The sequence below is a fragment of the Schistosoma haematobium genome, chromosome ZW (assembly GCF_000699445.3).
Source record: "Schistosoma haematobium chromosome ZW, whole genome shotgun sequence".
Lineage (NCBI taxonomy): Eukaryota > Metazoa > Platyhelminthes > Trematoda > Strigeidida > Schistosomatidae > Schistosoma > Schistosoma haematobium.
The window spans coordinates 17,658,452-17,681,276 of NC_067195.1; the positions used below are offsets into that span (position 1 = coordinate 17,658,452).

Genomic DNA, 22,825 nt, shown 5'->3' on the forward strand with positions numbered 1-22,825 from the left:
GATAGACAGCAAACATCGATATTAAGACTTTCCAAAGATATAGCCAGCCCTATCTGTTGTCCAACCTGCATAAGTGTGCGAACGTTGAAGGCAGCCAGTTTGAATGATGCACGTGGTTTAAGAAAAACTGCTTCAGTATTTATATTCAGTGGTAACATACAATTTTTAACCGAACAGTGACTCGAGAACGTTTAGATACAGTCGAATTTCCACCAAAGACGAGCCGCTGTATAAGTATAAAAGAGTATGAATAATGTGGTAAATAATAATAATAATAATAATAATAATAATAACAATAATAATAATAATAATAATTTGATTGTTATTCGGAGCGAGAAAAGTAGTTTCCATGGATATAGAGAGTCCATTATTTGCGTGTGGGCTGCGATACTGCCCGAGTGCCCAGACCGAAGCAGGTGGTTATCTTAGGGGGCCACACCCCGAGCCTTTGACCTAAAGGTCTAACCCACAAGGCAGTGGAGCATCGTAAGGAGATGCAGTCCCATGGTAGCCGGTGATCAACGATTGGTTCATACGCCATTTGTTCCCGCAGAATACTGGAGCCCAATTGCACCATTGGTTTGTGATCCGGTTAAAGCGCCGGACATTCGCTTTTCGTCTTCTCATTTTCGTAAACAACACCCCAGCCACGAGAAGGTAGTGAGTAGGACTTCCCTGGCAGAGGCTGTATATGCGTGGCCGTGTGAGAGTATTTCGACTGGGAGGACGAACCCACCCTGCTCTCGGCCATACCAGGGCGTTTGGGGGCCAACATCGAAACAGCACCCATGGACCTCCAAATCGATGTCAGCACACCTACAATTGAAGGGATCAGCATGGCCATCAGACAAATGAAGAGAGGGAAAGCAGCAGAACTAGACAACATTCCAGCAGAGGCACTGAAAGCAGACCTAGTAGTAACTGTGAAGATACTCCACATTTTCTTCAGCAAGATTTCGGATGAAGAACAAGTATCAACAGACTGGAAAGAATGACACCTGATCAAGATACCAAAGAAAGGCGATATCAGCAAGCGTGATAACTACAGGGGCATCACTTTTCTCTCAATACCAAGAAAAGTCTTCAACGGGGTATTGTTTAACAAGATGAAGGAATCCGTAGACACCCGACTTCGAGACCAACAAGCTGGATTCCGTAAAAATCGGTCGTGTACAGATCAAATCGCAGCACTATGGATCATTGTGGAACAATCAATTGAATGGAATTCATCACTCTACATCAAATTCATTGAGTACGAGGAAGCATTTGATAGCGTGGACAGGACAACACTATGGAAGCTTCTTCGACACTACGGCGTGCCTCTGAAGATGGTCAGTATCATACAGAATCCCTATGATGGATTAAACTGCAAAATCGTGCATGGAGGACAGTTGACAAAGTCGTTCGAATTGAAGACCGGTGTTAGGCAAGGTTGCTTACTCTCACCCTTTCTCTTTCTCCTAGTCATCGACTGGATCATGAAGACGTCAACATCTGAAGGGAAGCATGGGATACATTGGACAGCTAGGATGAAGTTGGACGATTTAGACTTCGCAGATGCTCTGACTCTTCTATCGCAAACGCAACAACAAATGCAGGAGAAGACGAATAATGTGACAGCAGCCTCAACAGCAATAGGTCTCAATACACACAAAGGGAAAAGCAGGATTCTCCGATACAACACAGAATGCACCAATCCAATCACAATTGACGGAGAAGATTTGGAAGATGTAAAAACCTTTACTTATTTGGGCAGCATCATTGATGAACAGGGTGGATCTGATGCAGATGTGATGGTGCGGATTGGCAAAGCAAGGTAAGCATATCTACAGTTAAAGAACATCTAGAACTCAACCAACACCGAAGTCAGAATTTTCATTACAAATGTCAAAACAGTTCCACTGTATGGGACGGAAACTTAGAGAACTACGTAAGCCATCATTCAGGAGATACAAGTTTTTATTAACAGTTGTCTATACAAAATACTTCGGATCAGTTGGCCAGACACTATCAACAACAATCTACTGTGGGAGAGAACAAACCAGATCCCAACGGAGGAAGAGATCAGGAAGAAGCGCTGGAAGTGGATAGGATACACATTGAGGAGAGCACCCGATTGGGTCACAAGGCAAGACCTCACTAAGAATCCTGAAGGCCAAAGGAGTAGAGGAAGACCAATGAACACATTACGCTGAGAAATGGAGACAGACATGAGAAGGAACAACAATTAGATAGAACTAGAAAGGAAGGCCCAGGACAGAGTGGGTTGGAGAATGCTGGTCGGCGTCCTATTCTCCATTTGAAGTAACATGTGTAAGTAACGTTGACTAGGACTTATACAGTAATTACTCGTCCTTTGTATTCGATGTATTTTTTATGATTTTTTACTAAGGTAATAACTAACGTTAAAATAAAATTACTGTGAATGGAGTTTTCTCGGCAACTTAATAATCATTAAAATCATACTATTTGATTCAAATATAATATTCGGAATCAGTCGAATTTATTACGTCATATTTGAGTAGGAAACATCTTTCTATTGGATACATTCCAAAAAATGTTTCGTAAGTAAAAACGAAGTAATAAAGGTATTGACTTCATAAGCACCAGGGGGGGTATGCTCATCATTGACATCAGATGAAGGTAGGATTTTATTGCTAAATAAGTCTAAACTGGAAAATGTGGACTTGATTCTTGCTTACAGGCTAAATTATATGGTGCTTACTGAATAATCCAGAAGTTACGGATTCATTCCGATTTTAGATTGTCAATGTTCACTCCAATAATTGTCCACTGATCCACATGTTTTTTTAGTCTTATTCAAACTGATATTAGATTTAGGTGAAACTTAGATCTAAATCTCCACGAGCGGTAAATGCAAACATAAGGACAAATTAGTCGTACGTAGTAATATGAGAACCATTTATCATATTTCCTTTGAATTCAGAAATAAATTTGTGGTTGATTCTGCTGATGTGTCAGTCGCTTTACTTTATTACCTGTCGTAGCGTTTATTGCCTCGAGTATTATTGTCTCTCATTTATGTGCATCTGATAAAAAACATATAATTTCCACCGTAATTGATAATAGTTTGATTGCTAATTATTTTAATGTTCGTTATCTCATATGTTAGGCTTCCTAGTTTGAATACTTTTCACAAGCTTTCGCTGACACTTTTTGTTATGTTATTAATTTCTAGGGCTATTTTAAATATTACTGGGACAAAAAAGGTAAGTTTAGTATTTATTTAGTTCTTAATGATTTAAAAAACTTACGTAATATAAGGATATTCTTTAATTACTTCATGTCTACCAAAGATTATATTTATAGGCAAAACATAAATGGATTTAAAATGGAAAAGTATGTATAATAACTATTTTTCATTTTCAAGTACTTATGGACTTGGAATTCGCGCACAAAACCACCGATTATTGTGCTGAGCCATTGAGTTAGGTGCAGATCACCTGGTTAGGACCAGCGTGACTATCATAGCCAATGGTAAAAGGCGTTATGTGATATGACTTAAAATCGGTCGAAATGGGTCAGGTGCATTCACTTTTTGTATTTCCTTAGGTCTTAAGCTTCTAAATTACCTTAGAAGTTCTTTTCATTATGCTAATCCATATCTTCTTTTCAAATAATATTTTCGATATCTCATTTATTACCACTAATACTGTTACTACCTCTACTACTCTGAGATATGTTTTGACAGCGTCATCAGAGTATGCTAATGGATTGTAGTTACTTGAGTCAGTGCACACATATGCCAAGTCCTACGTTAAGTATAACTGACTGACTGAATTGTTTTTCCTGTGTAATTTAATTCTGAACAACAATAGGAGTTTTATTTTTCTATTAATCAGCTAAGATATGGTTTCATCCAAGTTCATGTGTGTTCTCTTTCTGTCATTTAAAATAGGCATGAGTTACTTCAAACTTCCATGTTGTCCACTAAATTATGATAAGCCTAACCTTTGACAATGATAGTGTTTGCAGTAGGGTTAGATTGTTTTTACAACTACTTAATTTTATTCACTACATCTTAGGAAGTATGAATTTCCTTCCTTCTGTCCATGAATTTTGAATTTTCCAGACCTACCTTGTTAATGCAGATATATCAATCATTTGGTGACAGAGAATTTCATACTCATGGTTGAGACTTCTTGGTGAAAGTATTTTCCGTTGAAAATCTGACAACAGCTACTACCTTTCTAAAAACGCTTTGGAACTCATTGTCCGATACAAATATATGATTGAGATCATGAACCGATTGATGTTAGACCACCACAATTGAAAACCTGGAAGCACTGGACGGCCGTTTCGTCCTATTTTGGGACTCCTCAACAGTGCGCATCCACGATCCCGCCCGCGGGATTCGAACCCAGGGCCTTCGGCCTCGTGCGCGAACGCTTAACCAACTGGACCACTGAGCCGGCATCCAATGGTGATCGTTTCTAACATCAACCAATCCACGAAATTGCGCGACCAACTTCCGTTGTACTGGAGTAGAGTGATCTCCTTGCTTTGAACGGATAAATATTGATGACTGGTCAGTATCATACACGACCGAGGAAATCGAATAAATTTCAAAATCCAAGACAACTAAGTCCGTGGTTCTTATACTTCCAATACTTTTGTATAAGTTACAATGACTATACCAAGGGGATTTGATAGTGAATCGAATGATCTTGGCCGAGAAATGAACATATTTGAAATATTTAAGTAGTTTTGAACTTCCTAAGCCATAAACACTATTGGGATCTACATTCTAAAGTTGTTAATAGTATTACGAGAACAAATAATAGACTTAGTATTGATTGCATACGTTTACTACGAGGTTAAATACTTTCGTCAAATTAATTAGATTACCAATATTTCCGAGGTTAGAGGAGCAACAAAAAGTGTGGTGGAACGAAATCTAGTGACAATTAAATCTTGGTTTGTCGTATAACTACAAAAAATACGTAACTGGAACGTTTTGTCACCGGTTTAGATAACCAAAGAATCTTACTATATTTTAAATGAGGGACAAGTTATTTAGAAGTAGGATAACCAAATTGTATCAACATCTGTAATGTAATATAAGCATTATGAAGTACAGAAACCGACAAGGTGAAAGTTTTCAGTATAGGCGCTTGTGAAGATTTTTAACTTTCATTGAATCATGAGACGATCTAAGTTAAGATGACTATCAAAAGCCCAGAAATATTGGACGGCCGTTTCGCCTTAGCATGGGACTCCTTAATAGTTTGCTCACGCAGTACTCAAAACCAGCACCTTTGGTCTCGTTCACGAACGCTTAACCCCTAGACCACTGTGATGGAATCTAACAGTGTTTATGTCTAGCCTCAATCAATCCATGGCACTGAGTGACCATCTTCCATTGTCTTCGCTGAGTAACTACATCACACACATCGGTTACGGCTTTCCATTGGAAATCCGGAAATTCCCTCTCGAACCTAGTCACTGGTGAGCATATGATAATTTTCAGTAAGGGGTTGTGGAGGTTGTTGGATCTTATTGAAATTATTCACTTACTAAATACGAGAAAAGAAGTAAATTAACAGGCAAGCAGGTGACGATCACTCCTATCTGATTTGTAGTTGTGGTTTGTAAGAAACACATACATGTAGCGGTTCATTACTTAGTCATGGAATTCATTAGACAAGGAACCTCGAAGAAAATTTATCAGTTGTTTAGTCGATTCAAATGACTGGTTTATAAAACAAGGGCAAATGTATTTATAATAATAATAATAGTAATAATAGTAATAAAAGTAATAATAATTAATCACAGTAACCTACAAGTCTGATGGGAAGTGGAATAACTGTGGTTAAATATACATACTTTGTTGCAATAAATAGTTCAGTACTTGCTTTTGACAAAATGCAATTCGTGAGATTATTATTCTTGTTAAAGTTTTGAGACACCTGAAATAAATTCGCTTTACTTCTCTTTGTTTGTTATTTTTCACCACCACTGTGATGACAATACGTGTAAGAAAAAGAAAATTCCCTCTATCTACTGTTTTCCTGTTTCTTGTATTTATTGTGTGGATGTCCAGTTATTAATTTAATTTCGTCATATAGCATACGTGTAACATCCTTTACTCTGTGTATTTGTTTATTGGTAATTAATTTTTCTAGATGTTATCATAGTCTAAAAATATCCTCTTACATTTCTTTTCCTTCCCACGATTGCAAAACGTTTTGTATTCTATGAGTCATTTCATTGTTTTATAATGTACAGTTAAAATGTATCTTTTTAAATTGTCGATCGGCTGTTATTTACTTCTCTTCTAGCTATTCTATCGCTGGATTAATAATTATCTTGAAACCCATTAGAATTAACTTGATGAGTTATCTTGCAACATTGACTGCATCTTTTTTGATGAATAGAAATTGGTTTTCGTCTTTTTACAGTATTAATAAATGGTAGAGGTGTCAACACGCGGATTTTTTAACAACAAAAAGCATTATACTCTCTGCGATTCATCTACCGAGTACTAGTTTATGTACTTGATATTAAGCCACACTATTTTTGTAAGGGGGCAAATGATACAATCCGGTTATCTGAACTGAAGTAGGGGGTTGGTGAGGTTCGGACATGCAGCCTACCGGTTGGTTGTCCATTCAATAAGCGACCGTTCTACTATTACACTTTCTATCTTCTTAGCATGTTAACCATATGGCTTTGATTATCTTACGTAAATGTCTAACAAATATTTTATTTTAGCTATACGATTTAGGGAAAAATATCTAGTGGCAAATAGGACAAAGTATGGAGAAGCCTTGTTGTAAGATTAAGAAATTTCAAACTACAAAAACGATTGGTTTGGCAAAGAGTTCTCTTCGGCCAATCCATTCTCAAATATGCATAATCGTAAAACATATGATTTCTTTTCAGATTACCAATCAATGATCTGTTTGTTAGTAACTTTCGCGAACTGTGTGTTAAGACGTTAGTACAACCAGAAGTCGAATGAGTTGTTTTGTATTGAAGAAAAGGCCAAAGTATGTATTTTGTCTACCTCTACAATAACGGGTCAAAGGTCAATAATGACCAATCGAGGTGACAGGATAAGCTATGAATCACGTAGAGAAATTCAACACTAAACTTCTAACTTAAGTTTGTGCTGATGATGTTTAGAAGAACAAGGAGAGTTCTATGATCCAACTCAGAGAACAAAACCCTACCTAAATATATGTATTTTGTGACTGTACAGCTTTGAGTATAAACTCGCCGAAGAGAGTACTTTTAAACTAGTTTTTCCGATTCTTATGCCTCAATGATTTATCAAGCAATTTTACCAAACTATTTGCTAAAGTAATCATAATCTGAATAACAAGTTTGTAATATTTTGTGTTTACCTAACTCTGAACAGACTTGATTACGTATACGCTCACTTGCTCAACGTCATATAAAATATTATATTTCATACCATTACTTGAATCTTAGTTAATGTTATTAGGCCGTTGTTTTTTTCTTCACTTTTCCTGCGTTATAATTTTCAATAGAATATTAGATTTGTTTCAAATTCCGTCTTCATTGATAAATATAAACTTTATTGTATAGAATCCTTTGATGTATATTTTGGTGATCATGATATCTAGAATTTATCAATTTACAATGTCACTGCATCATTTTACCATGTAATTATTTTAAAAACTTCCATGAGTTATTTTACGAAATTTCTGAGTTGATTGATCGAAATGGAGTTTTTATATACAAAGTTCAGTAATGTTTAGTGGCTAGAGGTATTCATTAGGAAACACTGGACCTGAGTTACATTATATCTCCTACTTATCAACAAGGCTTAACTGTCATCTTTAGAGAACTGACGTTCTATGTGGTGCTTAAATCCGAGTCACCCAGCTTCACAGTCTGGGAAATTACCACTGAGTTATTCATGTTTAGACTGATCTCTTGTAGGACTTAGGTATTTACAATTTATTGATCATCAAGTGGCGGCCAATGTTATGCTTGTCTAGCTCTTTGGTGATCAACCACTCACTTCTCAAATAGCTCAATGATAACATCGACTGTGAGGTTTGCTGATGCTGATTCAAACACCAAAAGGATGTTCAGTTGCTTCAGCATTACAACTGCAACTTGTTGGTGAGTGACGACTGATATGAAACCTAGGTCAAAATGTTTCTTCCAACTGACATCCCAATATGGTGAACACGATATTCAGTCACTCAGACTAGTAGCTACATTGCATCCTGATCGATAGAATTCACTCTTCACTAGAAGAACTAGACAAACATGACTTTGTTCATTATTCAGTGATCAATCAATTGTCATATTTTCTTGTATTATATTAATAAAGTAAAATTTGAAGGTAGACTGAGTTTGTTTTATGTTGCTTTTTTGTGGATTTTTGTGAGATTATGGCTCAATACACCGACTTAGAAAAAGTAATCTGATAAAAATATTTAAAATCAAAAAAGCATATGATGAAGTAATATAAAGTGGATTGAAATTCATTCGTGATAAATTTGTTAGAAAAATATCATATTCCTGAAAGTTCACGGTAAAATGTTTCGGTAAATGAACAGAATATTTGAAAATCCTCATGACTGACTGATAAAATCTTCAAAATTAATCGGTACTTAAGCATTGAATCCTTATAATTTGAGACTAAGGAATGTTTAGTCTCAACTTCATAGGATATGTATGTACAGAAGGTTGATGAAAGTCTGAAAATATGGAATTCCAAATGAATGGCTGAATGGGATTTCATTTACTACAAAACTTAAACATAGCGAAATCAGTTACGTGTGGTTATGATGATGAACACAACTGAAAATTTCCAAAGTACCAGAATTATTGAGGAAGGTTTTTTAAACTATTCACAGACATCGTGTTACTAATAATTTAACCAGTGATTGTCCTTTTATCTCTACCTGAATTTCACCTTCATCCAATATCGTTAAGGATGTACACGTAATTTTGCCAATAAATTAGATACACGAGACTTCAGGAAACAACGTTTTTGTATGATCATATAATGTTTAAATGAACTGCGAAAGACGTATTTTTGCCAGCCATTTTGAATTATGTCTCGTGACACACTGGATATCAGTGATAAATTTTCTGTCATCTACCTGATGTAGTAAAATAATGGGCAAACTACATTTATTTATTTATTTTTTCGCTTGCATACATTCAATAATCTTATTTTTTATTATTCTTCCGAGTTCATAAAAATGATATCCGAAGTATTTTTATGTAAATAAGTTATTGGTCACAATTGGCCTGTAGCGATTCATATGTACTAGTCTTCCTTATATAAATGCCAAGAATAATTGCTTAAAGCATAAGTTGGAAACATAACCTTATGATTCGTGGATTTCTTTATATATATTTTTTGTCTTTGTAGACTCACCAGATAAAAATAATATTGAATCTGATCCATCATTAAAAGGAGTGACTAATGATTGTAATGAATCTCAAGAACTAGTTATTAGCATAAATAAGAGTGGAATTTTATCAACAATGAAAGAGACATTTCTTCCTGGAATTTGTGTTTTAATCACATTGATGATTACTCTCTCACTATTCCCAGCAGTTGTAGCACGTATCAGACCTATCACAGTTATCCCTCAAGATCTTTGGACAAGTAAATTAAAAATGTTTTCATTTTTATGCGATACTATTTTGTACTGGTGTGTAACCGATATCTTATTTATTTATTTGAACCCATGGACATTGGTATAAAGAAACACTAAAATACATATGCGACACAATAACAATGAGGTTGTGAAGAGATGATGTAAATTGGGTGTAATAAGAAAGAACAACGAACATAAACTAGTATATTAGAGTTAAATAATAATAATAATAATAACTGGAGAGCTAGTTCTGTTAAGAAAAATAGAACCAGGATGAGTTCATCCAATTAAGAAAATTCATCTCACTCATTTGAACAAAGTAAAAGAAATTCACAGCAGGACTGCTATTGGTTTCTATTCTGAGCCATATATGATAGCGTTTCAAATCACTATGTTGCACCATCTCTGGGACCCCAACAAGGGAGTCATGATGTACCAGTAGATGCCAGTCTTGTACAGCTTTCTTTCATATCACGACACCATGTTGTGAACTGTCCACCTCTCCGCTTTTGACAACCAATCCCAAAGTCGGTAAGTAATGCACGACGTGGAATTCGTTGGCACGACATTCATGGGACATGTCCAAGCCACCGAAGTCGATGTTTCAACATAGTGACACCCATTGAATTATCGTCTCTGCGCCCGGACGCACGATGCCGAACCTCTGCATTACTAACACGGTGTTGCCACTGGATGTCAGCAATCCTTTAGAGACAACAGTGATCAAACACAGAGAGGTCGTCTGACATCCTCAGCTCAGACAGGCTAGGCTTCATAAGCACGGAGCAAAACTGCTCTCATCGACGCGTTGTAGATCTGACCTTCTACAGCCAAGCTAACATCACGAAGGCGCCAAAGACGGTCCAGATGGACATAGGACACTCTGGCTTTCACTACGCGTGAATTGATCTCATCACTCGCACTACCAGCATTTATGCAGCTACCCAGATACACGAACTTATCGACCCAGAATAAGTGAAGGTTCAGGGTCTGCCAGTCTTGTAAAGGTACTTCGCACTACGAAGTATGACGGAAGTCTGTAATGTGGATGCAATCGGGAGTAGTAAACTTATCTCCCGATAGTTGTTGCATGCGTGACGTGAACTCTTTCAAGATAGGGAAGACTATGGATTCATTCTAGGATGTTGTAACACTAATTGCCATACATTTGCAAACAACTCAGTTCCTTAACTAGAAGGTCACCACTAACTTTGAAACTGATCGGTGGTAGGTCATTTGGGCCTGGCGTTCCATGAGTTTGAGTCCCTTGTGGACTTGGGCCTCTTGGGGGGGTCAGTTGACACTTGCTAGAGATGGAAAAACAGTGATATATGTTACCGGAGCAGCAGACCAGTTAAATTGCTCATTGGAATACTACCCATTGTCCAAGACGTCGGTAGACTTCATCGATCAGCGTTACAGGTCGTTTCACGCACACCAGACTTGCTGTTGCTAGTGACTCGAATGAGTTGAATGAGCTTCCAGTAGCTACCAGATGCAGCTGCTTCTTGTACCTCGTCAGCACGTTCCGACTATCAGGCGTAACAATCTTCATTCATCTTCAAACTCGTGATCACTTGGAGTAAACTTAAGTGCTTCAACGAATTGTAAGGAGCCCTTAGAAACAGTCTTTATAAGAGAGACGTTTCGCGAAGCCACAAACGACTTTGCTCTCCATTTTCATGGCATAATGTACTTGCAGCCAATGCTCATTTATACTTTTTGGTTGGTTGATAGCTAGCCTTGAACCCCGCTCGGTTTGATATTTAGTTGAAACAAAGGCTGCTACCAATTTGCTTGCATCGATCTGTTTACGATGGCGAATTTGTTGGTCACTGAAACGTAAAATAAAATTAGCGCAAACAAGGACATTATCAGAGTCCATATAGGTACTCCAAAAGGAGCAGATGTCTTGTACGGAATCACGCCAGCGATAGCTGATCGCGATATGATCAATCTGAGTCCAGGCTTGGGATGCAGAATCAGGACTCCAGGTAGCACATCGGCGATGACTATGCAGGTAGTTGGGTTTGTGCGTAATGTTGCAGTAGACGGTCCCCGTTGGTCACTTAAAAACTCTCTTGTGCTCCTAGATGCCCGACCTGAGCATCCAAGTCTCAGGCTAGTACTACAATGTTTGTCGAACACATTTTCCGTATAAGAACAGCTGGTGGTAAAACTCATCCTTGATTACATCCGGGCCGCTATCTTTCGGAGTGTAGGCGGGGAGTACTAAAAGATATTTCTCGCACTGATTTCCTCTCACTTTAATGGAGCTTTCTAATCTGACAGTATATAACCGACTGTTAATAGGGATCCAGCCGATTAATACTGCTTCAGCTCTAGCGCTTAGTGCGACACCAACAGTAGCAAAACCAAGCGAAGATGCCACATGGTCCCCGGATATATGCACTTGAAGCAAACCTCAAAGCGACCGATGGAGAGCAAAATTTTAGTACTTCACTAGAGTTTTGGACTAGACAACAGAAATGGACGTTGAAACTTTCAAAAGACGTAGCCTATAGTGGCTGGTACCATGTCAAGCCCTCGTAGGTTATTCTAGCTTCTGGACAAACCAACTTATTCATTATTCTCAAGCCACATTTTGGCCTTGTTGATTATTTGCTTATTAACCATGACTTTTTATATAGTCGTATGTTTGTTAATTGCTCACCCTATTAATTGCTTATCTGTTACTTATTTTGGTCTGAATATAAATAATGAGTCCCGTTTGATCGAAACGAGTTGGCTTACTCGCCTCGAATGTGCGCCCCTTCATTTCATTCTGCTTCTCTTTCTTCAGTTCGCTTCTCTGATTGTCTGTCTGAATCAGTGAGTGCATGAAATGTACGTATACAAAATTCATTTACGTATTCGGTTTTTATTTCGTAATTCTCGAACGCGATTAAAGTCGATAAAAATATACGAAGGTTGACGGCATGTATATTTCGATAACAATCAGCATATGATTTAACTGGAGTCAGATACGGGGCCACTAGAAGCTAATCCTATTTACCGTCCAATCTGCATTAGTGTGCAAATGTTGTAGGTGGCTGTTGTTGTGATGTCTGTCTGAAATCTGATGCTGACACATTGTGTGCTACGCACTAACCCTCCCCCAACTGACTATTTGGACGAGAACACAAGGGTGAGAGAGAAAGTGTACCAAATAAAATGCACAAATACCCATTCATATATATATATATATATATATATATATATATATATATATATATATATATATATATATATATATATATATGCCACTCTAATCCGTAGGGCTGTTGATCTATTTCTTAGCCAATAAAATTCACCTGTCTTTTAGGTCACTTTGTATTGCCATCAATTGACCTTCCCATTAGGCTACTTCTGAATGGCTCTCCGTATCAGAGGCCAGTTTGAATGGTTTACATGATTTCAGAAATACTGGTTCAGTATACTTAATTGGCGGTTACATTCAAACTTAGACCAGTTAGTGACTGTAGATCGTCTAGACAGGACTATGTTCCTACCATAGGCGAGCTGCTCTATAAGTTTAAAAATAAAATACAGTGAGAATAAAAAGAAGTAGATAAGTTAAGTTGTACAAAAGAAATATAAACGAATGACATCAAATGATTGTGAATGTGATTTGTCCGAATTCGAGTTAAATAAAGAATAGTTTTTTCTAGTTATAATTATCACCTGATTTGCGTCAGTCAGTCAGCTACAACGTAGGACCAGGCACATATATGCATCGGTTCACGTAACCACACCTCATTAGCACAACAAGATGAAAGCCAAGTTCATATAAGCAGTTACTTCAATGGTGGCAATATATATTTTAAAAAAGATTGCATATAAGGATATAGTGCAGGAAGAAAGAATTAGTTCGTAGAAAGAAAGATATGAAGTGATTTTAATCTCTTAGTTTAAGGGAAGGCAGAGAGTGTATACACCAATACCACTGTGATCGATTCTGAGCCGTTCCACCCAGAGTCTCTAACCATTGGTTACGATAGTCGCGCGAACCACAACCAAGTAGTCTGCATCTAACAACATAACTGAGACTAGAAGTTAGTCGCTTCAAGTACTGATGCCACGTTTTGGTTTGGCCGCCCCGAACTTTCTTCCATCCGTCTCCAAGACTAGTCAGCATTAAGCATCGTGGTAATCGGTGTTCGGGCATACGTAACACGTGACCCAACCATCCCAGTCTATGAAGATTCACAACGTCATCAACTGATTTACCATCATTGCCTAATACCCTGCGTCGAACCTCACTATCACTTACCCGGTGATCCCAGCAGATGCCAGAAATATTTCTAAGGCATCTGTGGTCAAATTCTAGTAGCTTACGAGTGTCTTCTACTCTTAATGGCCATGTTTCGCTGCTGTAAAGTAGAACAGAACGGACTGCCGCTCAGTATATTCGTCCTTTTATTGATAGACGAATATCTCGCCTTCGACATAGGTGACGTAAGTTGGCAAAAGCCAAACGAGCTTTTCGAATTTGTGCTGAGATTTCGTCAGACACCAACTCATTACGGCTGATCAGACTTCCAAGATAAGTGAAGTTGTCAAAGCGTTCGACTACTTCACTGCCTATCCTTAGTTCAGGTGTTGACGCAGGCCACTCCTGAAGCAACAACTTGCATTTAGAGGGAGAGAAGCGCATTGCAAACAGGACTATGTCATCTGCGTATTCTAAGTCGATAAGTGGACTTCCTGGAAGGAGATCAATACCCGATAATTCAGTCGACGAGAATGTTATTTCCATCAGTAGATCTATGATGAAGTTAAATAAAAATGGAGAAAGTGGACAGCCTTGACGGACACCACTTGAGGTTGCAAAATCAGATGACAGTTTGCCATAAGCTCAGACTCGAGTAGTAGTGTTCGAGTAAAGAGCCTTCACAAGGTTTATGTACTTCTGAGGTACGCCTTTCAATGACAGACACTGCCACAGAATCTCGTGGTCTACGGAGTCAAATGCTGCTTTTAAGTCGAGAAATACCACCATTGTCGGACGCCGATAAGTATGCCTGTGTTCTAGAACCTGACGAATGGTGAATATGTGGTCGATGCAGCCACGACCAGGTCTGAAGCCAGCTTGATTCTCTCGTGTTTTCAGTTCACGAGTCTTAGTTAGGCGTCCGATATTTATCGAGGCTAGTATTTTAGATACTATATTAGTTAAACAAATCCCTCTATGGTTGTCACAGGATGATTTTAACCCTCTCTTATATATTGGGACGATAAGTGATTGTGACCAGTCAGGTGGAATAACGTCTAACTCCCAGAACTTAGCTAAAATATTAGTCAACGTAATCGCTAAAATTGGACCACCATCCTTAAAGACCTCTGGAGCCAATCCATCTGGAGCAGCTGCCCTTCCTCGTTTCAGATTAACTATAGCCTTTTGAACTTCAGCGAGAGTTGGGGGACCTACTTCAATGTTCCATTCATACTGTCTGAGAATGGAGGGTAAGTTCATACACCATATGTTCACTCAGGATCCTAAACTGACGTGCACCATCGGTTTGAAACCAGTGTTTTCCAACTCTACAGGAGAATCCTTCGTATTCACCTAGTGTTATTATGATTTCTTAACATTTTTCTTACAATATTTCAAGTTCATCATAGTTGTCTTCATTGAAGTCCTAAATTTAGATTCATTTCATACTCTTCATTTTAAAAACCTTTCGTTCTTTCAAATGTATGGCAAATAAGAAACTATTTTGGAGTTAATTTATATGAATTAATTCTTTGAATCTTCCCATTGATGTTTAGGGCTATAATTGATCATTAACTTTTGGAATATGTATATGCTGTTCAGATAGCCTTGATCTTGTCACAGGCATTCTAAGCAAAGATAGATGGTGGCTAGCAGTGACATCCAGAACGAGTCCCAAATAAGACGAAAAGCTCATCCTGAACTCTACAGCTGGCCGCCATCTATCTCTGATTAAAGATATTTTGTTGTTATTTTGAATTCCTCAACTAATATCTATGTTAAGAAGCTATTGTCATCTCATCTAGCGTACGACTAAATCTTAGACAACTGAAGACTGTCTAAGTTGAATTGGTTACCAAAATATATCAGCAGACGATATGAAAGCAAATCCACCTACAAACTATATACTCAATGTAGTTTTATCTATGAGAATTTCGCCAATCATCTAGTAAATATAAACAACTGCCGATTATTCTCATGTTAACTTATATATATATATATATATATATATATATATATATATATATATATATATATATATATATATATATATATATATATATATATATATATATATATATATATATATATATATATAATATGTTTATCTATTTATTTATTCTGTGGTTATATATTTTTAGAAGTTTATTTTGTGCCAGTACTTGTGTATCTTTTGTACAATGTTGGTGATTGGTGTGGAAGGATGCTAGCCGGCTTTATAAAATGGGTAAATAAAAAAAATTCGTCTTTTTTCTGTTGGTGTAAAATTTTCAGACTGATATGTAAAAACAATTTCAGCTTGAATTAATATCTTTATTATGTGCCAAATACCTTTTCAGTTTATTGTTACAGTGTGAACCAATCATCCAGCCAGTGATGCAATAACCTTTTAAAAACATAAACTGTCGTAATGTGTAAAATATAATTTTGTACTTACGCAAAATGTACTTTAAGAAGGATTCCTAGAGCATGCGGATTTCCTCCACCTGAGGTGATAGATATCCCCAATATTTCAAAATTTCTTCTGAGAATATGTTTTACAAAATCAAGTCTTTTATGGTCGAAACTAGACTGCTACATCTTGACTCGGTCTTTATTTATCATAGTTATAGCATTTGCTTGAGATCGGGTGCATTATTTTATGTTTGGCAGTCTTATTTTCCATCAGTAAACTTGGAACAGCATGGTTGACATTTGCTGTTTATTCATTTTCGATTAAAATATAAGTTATACTAAAACTGAACAGTGTATGTGATTATAATAAAGATTTAATCATTAATAGCTTCAGGATGTTCCACTCAGTGTCATCAGTTTCTGAAAGGAATAAAATTCATCGACGCTAAATCACATGAACGGCCTCTAGAATTAAAAAAAAAATTGACGTAAAGAGTCATGCATAGTTCCTCATTACGGTCTCAGGCATGGTATCTCATTCTTGAAGTTGTTTGGAAGCAGGATCGAAACTTTTTGACTATGTTACTAGTTACCTGTTCGGTTAAGTGGAATGATAACAATTCAAAAGAACAGGGATACACGTTGCTAACTGTTTGCAATTAATGAAACCGCTCCTGTTGACTAAATCATTAATGAAACAATTCTATGAAACGCTTTTTGGTGTCCAAAAAGTCAAATACTCTAATGTCGTAACTTTAGCCGACGACTTTAACATTCAAGTTAAACGGACTTAACCAGAAAAAGCAATCATGATTTACGCCTGTTGAAAATGTAACAGTGACTTCTGTAAGCAAGCTTAGTCAGTAGCTTATTAAAATCCAGTAAACTTAAGGGATGGTGATTTAACGAAGCTGTTAAGACACATGGTACTGATGTAGAGTCAACCACATACTCACGATGCACTATACTTACTAGATTGAAAGTTCGACCATATCAAGACATAGTATCGGTGTGTGGTTTTGTTGATCATTTGCATAGAGCATGTCGAGCAGATTGAGCTTTCTGGTAGGATTCAGTGACACAAACGGCTTAAGGCCATTCTCAGCGACACAAGTGGTTTCCATCTTTATTTCCCTTTAAATATTGAACTTAGTGTTATTCCATCACTCATATTTTATTAACTTTTATTCTTCATATTTGTTGTTTTATTGTAATTAGTATGATTATTTTCTCTTTATATTTTTTTCATTCGTTTTATCGTTAATATGAAGTGTAATATATTTCTGCTATTATTACTATTTCTTCTTAGTATATTGTATTATTTTGCTAAATGTATCTTTTTAAATCTTTATACTTTATACAACGTAAAAAGTCGACTCAGAGTAGGAATATTTTCAAACCATTAAATTTTTGTTAGTAGTAGACATGTTATTTTGAATTTGTCTAACGTATAAGGGTTCGTACAATGAAGTATTGTCCTTTCGAAGATAAATTGGTATTTACTGATATCAAAACTATTTACGGTTATATTATTAACGATTTATAATGACGAATACTTCTGTTCTAAATTTGTCATGATATTGGTCAATCAATGTTTCCTTCCCCACTTTATCATTGTAAATGATTAACGCATTTGCTTTAAAACTTCACAACTGATACATCACTAATGATTTTATTGACATCAGTATTTATTGACCAATTTGTACTAGTGATTTAATTAAGCAAAATGTAAAAACCTCATCAAGTTCATGATAGATCGATCCATTAATTATAAACGTGAAAAGACTGATTTCTTTGCTAGCGTGCATGCCGTTAGAGTAATATGATAGAATTACATATTAAGGGTGTTAGAATATAAACTCGAGAAATTTCGTGAATAAATGGCCAATCAGAAGTGTATTATGAACCAGTTAACAAACTACCGTACGGATTTAAATTAGAAATCGAAAATAGTCAATTTGATGGTGATTGTTTTCTAATTTCATTGAAATTACACGGGACGAAATTGATGGTTAGTCAGTCGCAACGCAAAACCTGGTACGTATACACGTCAGTTCACGTTCCCACATCCCATTAGCAGAGCGGGATCAAATTGTTAGGAAGATTCCCACAGTGGTAGAGGTAGTAGTATTAGTGTTAATAAAAGACTAGGTAACGAAGATACGACTAAAAAAATATAAATTAGTGGGGTAAAAATTGTAAAAAATTCGGAGTCCTAGACTCTGAGGGAAGACAAAGAATGAACACCACCCGTCGATATAAGTGGTAGTTGGGCATACGTAACACATGTCCCAACCACCCATCGATTTCCCATCTTTACATGATATCCTATTTCTTAACCCAGTCATTATTTGCTCGGTAGCCCCAAAATACACGAGTAATGCTTCGAAAACACCTATGGTCGAATAAAAGTAACCTACGAATATCCTCCATTTTTAATGGTCATGATTCACACTCATAAAGTAGGACAGAGCGAACTACTGAACAGTAAACTTCTTTTGGTTGGCAGATGGATATCTCGCTTACTTCACAAGTAACTGGAGTCGGCAAAAGCCAATTGAATCTTCCGAATCCGTGCCGAGATTTCGTTAAACGACAGCCCATGAGGACTTATGAGACTATTAGGATAAGAGAAGCGGTCAATAGGCTCAACTACTTCACTCCCTGTCACTAATTCAGGCGCCTATGCAAGCCAATCCTGAAGCAATGTTTTGCATTTTCGGGGAGAGAATCGCATCCCAAACATGTTTGCATAGTTGTTTAGGGCTGTCAGTTTTAGGGTAAGTCTTCATCATATAAGCTATATTGCTATGTACAGCTGAAGGTCTCATATGAGACTGGAGGTTCGCTATTGATATTGTGGAAGGTTCGGCATTACTTTTGCTGACTGTTTATACGCAAAGCTGGTTTGCTGGTTAACCGATTTCATTCATACTGGTGGTTACTTTTCAGTGTTCTCAAGGGCCATTGTAAGGCATATCGCCATTGCTAACATTAATGAGTTTGACTGTCGTTTAAAGCGGAATAGGTCAACTTTGGCCTATTCATGCTGTGCATAATTGATTTACGCGGTCAATGATCGGAATAATTATACATGTGATGTTTATATGAATGACCCACCAAAGTGCTTGGTACCTGTGTGGTTGCGCCACAGGATTGAGCTGTACTGCTCGGGTTATAAAGTTTAAGCTTGGTTGGTGTCTGGTTCTCCTGCGAAACGGATTGAGCTGTATTGTTTTTGTTGTCACGTAAAAGTCTGGATGATGTTCGATTCTCCTGAAAACCAATGTAAAATTACCATGGCCCACAAGGGTAAATCGTATAACTGAATAAACTGGTTGATCCTGCCAGTAGTCACATGTTTGCTTGCTTGTCAGAGAAGTGTCTTCACAAAACAAAACTAAATCATCTGTGCATTCTTAGTCAACAAGTAAATCTCCTGGTTGATCAGCCTCTAAAAAGTCAGACAGAGTTGCAAAATCTGCACCCAGGTGATACTTAGTTAACTTAGCAACCACGCTACCTAGGAGTGTTTCATTAAGTAAAAGACTATACCTGATCTACTTTTTATTGTGATCATTTTGTTGAACCTTCCTGTTTTTACAGGTTCAGATCTAATTCTTCTGTCCGCAAAGCATTTGATTTAAGTTTGAATTTAGTTATAACTTGTGAGTTTTTTCATGTCTAATTACGTAATGGTTCTATTTGTTTTAAAGGAACTAGAAAGGTTATTTCATAACGTGATGTTATACAACTACTATAATTTCAAAATAATACATTTATCAACTGAGATAACATAAAATCTTTTCATTGGGTCTTTTCTACAGCCTAGAAGAAATCAAATGCTAATAGTCTTGTTATTATGTGTTCTACGTGCTGCTATCATCCCATTATGTATGCTGTGTAATGCACAACCTAGATTTTATTTACCAGTCATATTTAAACATGATATTTTCCCAGCATTCATGATTCTATTTTTGGGACTAACTAATGGTTATTTAGTATCGATATCCATGATACATGGACCAAGGCAAGTGTTGTTTGTGCTTTTTTCATATACTAACAATTTCCTACACTGTAAAGACAAACTTTTTTCTATCAAAATATTCGTAATAGATAGTTGAATTGGTAGTAATTCACTGTATATTGTACAGCTAGTTTTGAATCAAAGATTTGAATTTTATTCATTTCATTTACAGTACAGTTAAGCACTATCACTTACGAGCTATTCGACAATCGGTCACCATTATTATTATGGTAGCGAGTCATCAATAACTACAGTCATGAATATTTGTCTTTTTTCATTTGACGTTGACAGACAAATCAATCAGTAATGTGCGACGCAGAACGTGGTATATGTACTGATTGGTTCAAATTGCTGCACTTACATTAGCACGGTTTTCTTCCAGCATACTTCTATATCACAAAACACGGTGTTTGGGGATAAGTAATACATGTCTCAATTATCTCAGTCGTTGGACATTCACTACCTCACCAACCTGTCTGTCATTTTTGTCTAGCACTGTCAGTCTAACTTCAGCACTACACGCTCAGGCGTCCCAACATGCACAATGTTTCTAAGGCATCTATGATCAGATTCCAGTAGCTTACGGATATAGGAGAAGCATAAGTTAATAGCTACTGTTAGGTTGTTGAAAATTTGATTTGTTCACAGTTCAAAACTAAGATTCGATAACCAAATCCATTTGACAAACTCATTTCTACATTAGATTTTTGCTCTAAATATTTAGATGAATGGATATAAGTGACAATGATTCTTCCTGCAAGTGTGTTAGTTAGAGTTCAAATAACTACTTCTTTACTGCATAAGATAATATCATGGTTGGAATTATTGGTTCGCGTGGTTTGATTTAGGACTTAATTCAACAACACTAATGAATAATAGCATTCATAAACGTATCGTAATTTTTGACAAGGTAGTGCAGATGTTGTTCAGGATTTAAGGGACTTAGATATGTTAGTTTACAAACTCTACGCAGTTTATTGAGTACAGAAAATGATTTTGCAGGGATTATTGATTTATGCTCGTAACTTCTTGGCTGACTTACAAGGTACTACCAGGAATTCTGACACTTTAAGTGATGCATAGCGAACGTGATTATATGTTCATTCACTTTCCATTAAATTTCGAATTTCTTGAACATCCCACACTATTTCTACCTGCTTGTATATCACACCTTGTAATTATCACTACTATTTTTATTTTTGTAATTTTACTAATTATTTGATATATGCGTATGATTAAACTTCCCTGTTTATTGTTTCGTTTAGTTTCGCATCACCTGGTAACCAAGAATCCGCTGGTGCAGCATTAAGTATATACTTATCTTTTGGATTATCACTTGGTGTTGCCATATCAGTTGGTTTAGTACAAGTTTTATGATTGTACGCGCGTTTGTCAGTGACTTGATTTTATCCATGCATTCGTCACAAAACAGTTAAAAAACAAACAACTGACCTTTTTTGGTCACATATTACATATATTTTCATTATTAATTGCTTTGCGAAAAACAAAAATAAAGAACTACAGTGTCTGAATTTACTACTTCTATGAATGTACAGATGACAACATTGAACACGTACTATTCTCCACGGTTGTTGAAGGTGATTCTGATTTTGTATGTTCACTGTCTTCCTTGGGAAATGATGGTTGTAATTTTGATCGGAAAAAATCAAATATATGATGTAATACAGTACTAGGAATGAGATCATGTTCTGTTGTGCCTTGAATTAAAAGCAAAAAAGAAAAGTTGAAAAAGAAACAAATATTGACAAGCATTATGAGCAAAGATGGGTGGTGTTTATTTATTTATTGTATTTGAACACAAATATTGGTACAAAGGGGCAATATTTATCTCATCACAAATCTAATAAGACGGATGGTGGCTAGCAGTGGAATCCAGGACTCACGTTTCATCCTATTTGGGACTCGTCAGCTAGATGTACTTACATCCGAGTTGATGTTCACTCTGGGACTAGAACCCAGCACCGTTCGTTTCAAATAGTATCGCATCCCAAATAGAACAAAACGCGTGTTCTAGATTCCACTGCTTGCCACCACCCATCATTGCTTATAATGCTTGTGACTTAAGGCAATATCAATGCACAAGATGCATATATGCCAATAAGAGACGGATCAATTGCAGTCCCAAACATCAATGGGAAGATCCAAACGAACAGTACAAAAACGAATTAAATATTGACAAGGTTCATGGATGACATAGACTGTAATTTTCACATTTGTATAAATCATTATTGTTTCTGAGCCGATCGAAGTAAAATACTGTAAGAGTAATCATCATTGAAAAAACCTGGTCAATAAGACAGCCTAGAACATGTGTGAGTAGGTTCCAGTCGTTATATCACATCAGTATGATGAGATGAAATAAATTAGATGAATATTACAAGAGCCGAAGTAATAGCAAGATTAAACACTGAGTTCATACTTCGAAAAGACAATGAAAATGTACATGTGAAGGAAAAGAGGTACTCCGGACCTAGTACATTATTACTGATCCTAAACTGCATAACCTAGTCTTCAACTACTGATCGTGGTTGTCTGATAAACCCCAGTCAG

General features: G+C 36.6%; 2 protein-coding genes across 2 annotated transcripts in view; one reads left to right on the forward strand and one right to left on the reverse strand.

The window, feature by feature from the left end:
- Positions 1-308: 308 nt before the first annotated feature.
- Positions 309-21,953, forward strand: MS3_00002911 (uncharacterized protein). Its single transcript, XM_051210565.1, has 6 exons — positions 309-2,313; positions 3,200-3,230; positions 9,386-9,625; positions 15,975-16,060; positions 20,055-20,257; positions 21,520-21,953. Exon 1 carries the CDS (start codon positions 1,107-1,109, stop codon positions 1,818-1,820), a length of 714 nt encoding a protein of 237 aa, XP_051070572.1. The 5' UTR covers positions 309-1,106; the 3' UTR covers positions 1,821-2,313; positions 3,200-3,230; positions 9,386-9,625; positions 15,975-16,060; positions 20,055-20,257; positions 21,520-21,953.
- The window catches only part of MS3_00002912 (uncharacterized protein), a 36,744-nt gene continuing 35,683 nt past the window's right edge, over positions 21,765-22,825 (reverse strand). Inside the window, exon 12 of the mRNA XM_051210566.1 lies at positions 21,765-21,972. Within this exon, the coding sequence (XP_051070573.1) occupies positions 21,797-21,972 (176 nt within the window). The 3' untranslated portion in view covers positions 21,765-21,796. The remainder of the gene's footprint in view (positions 21,973-22,825) is intronic.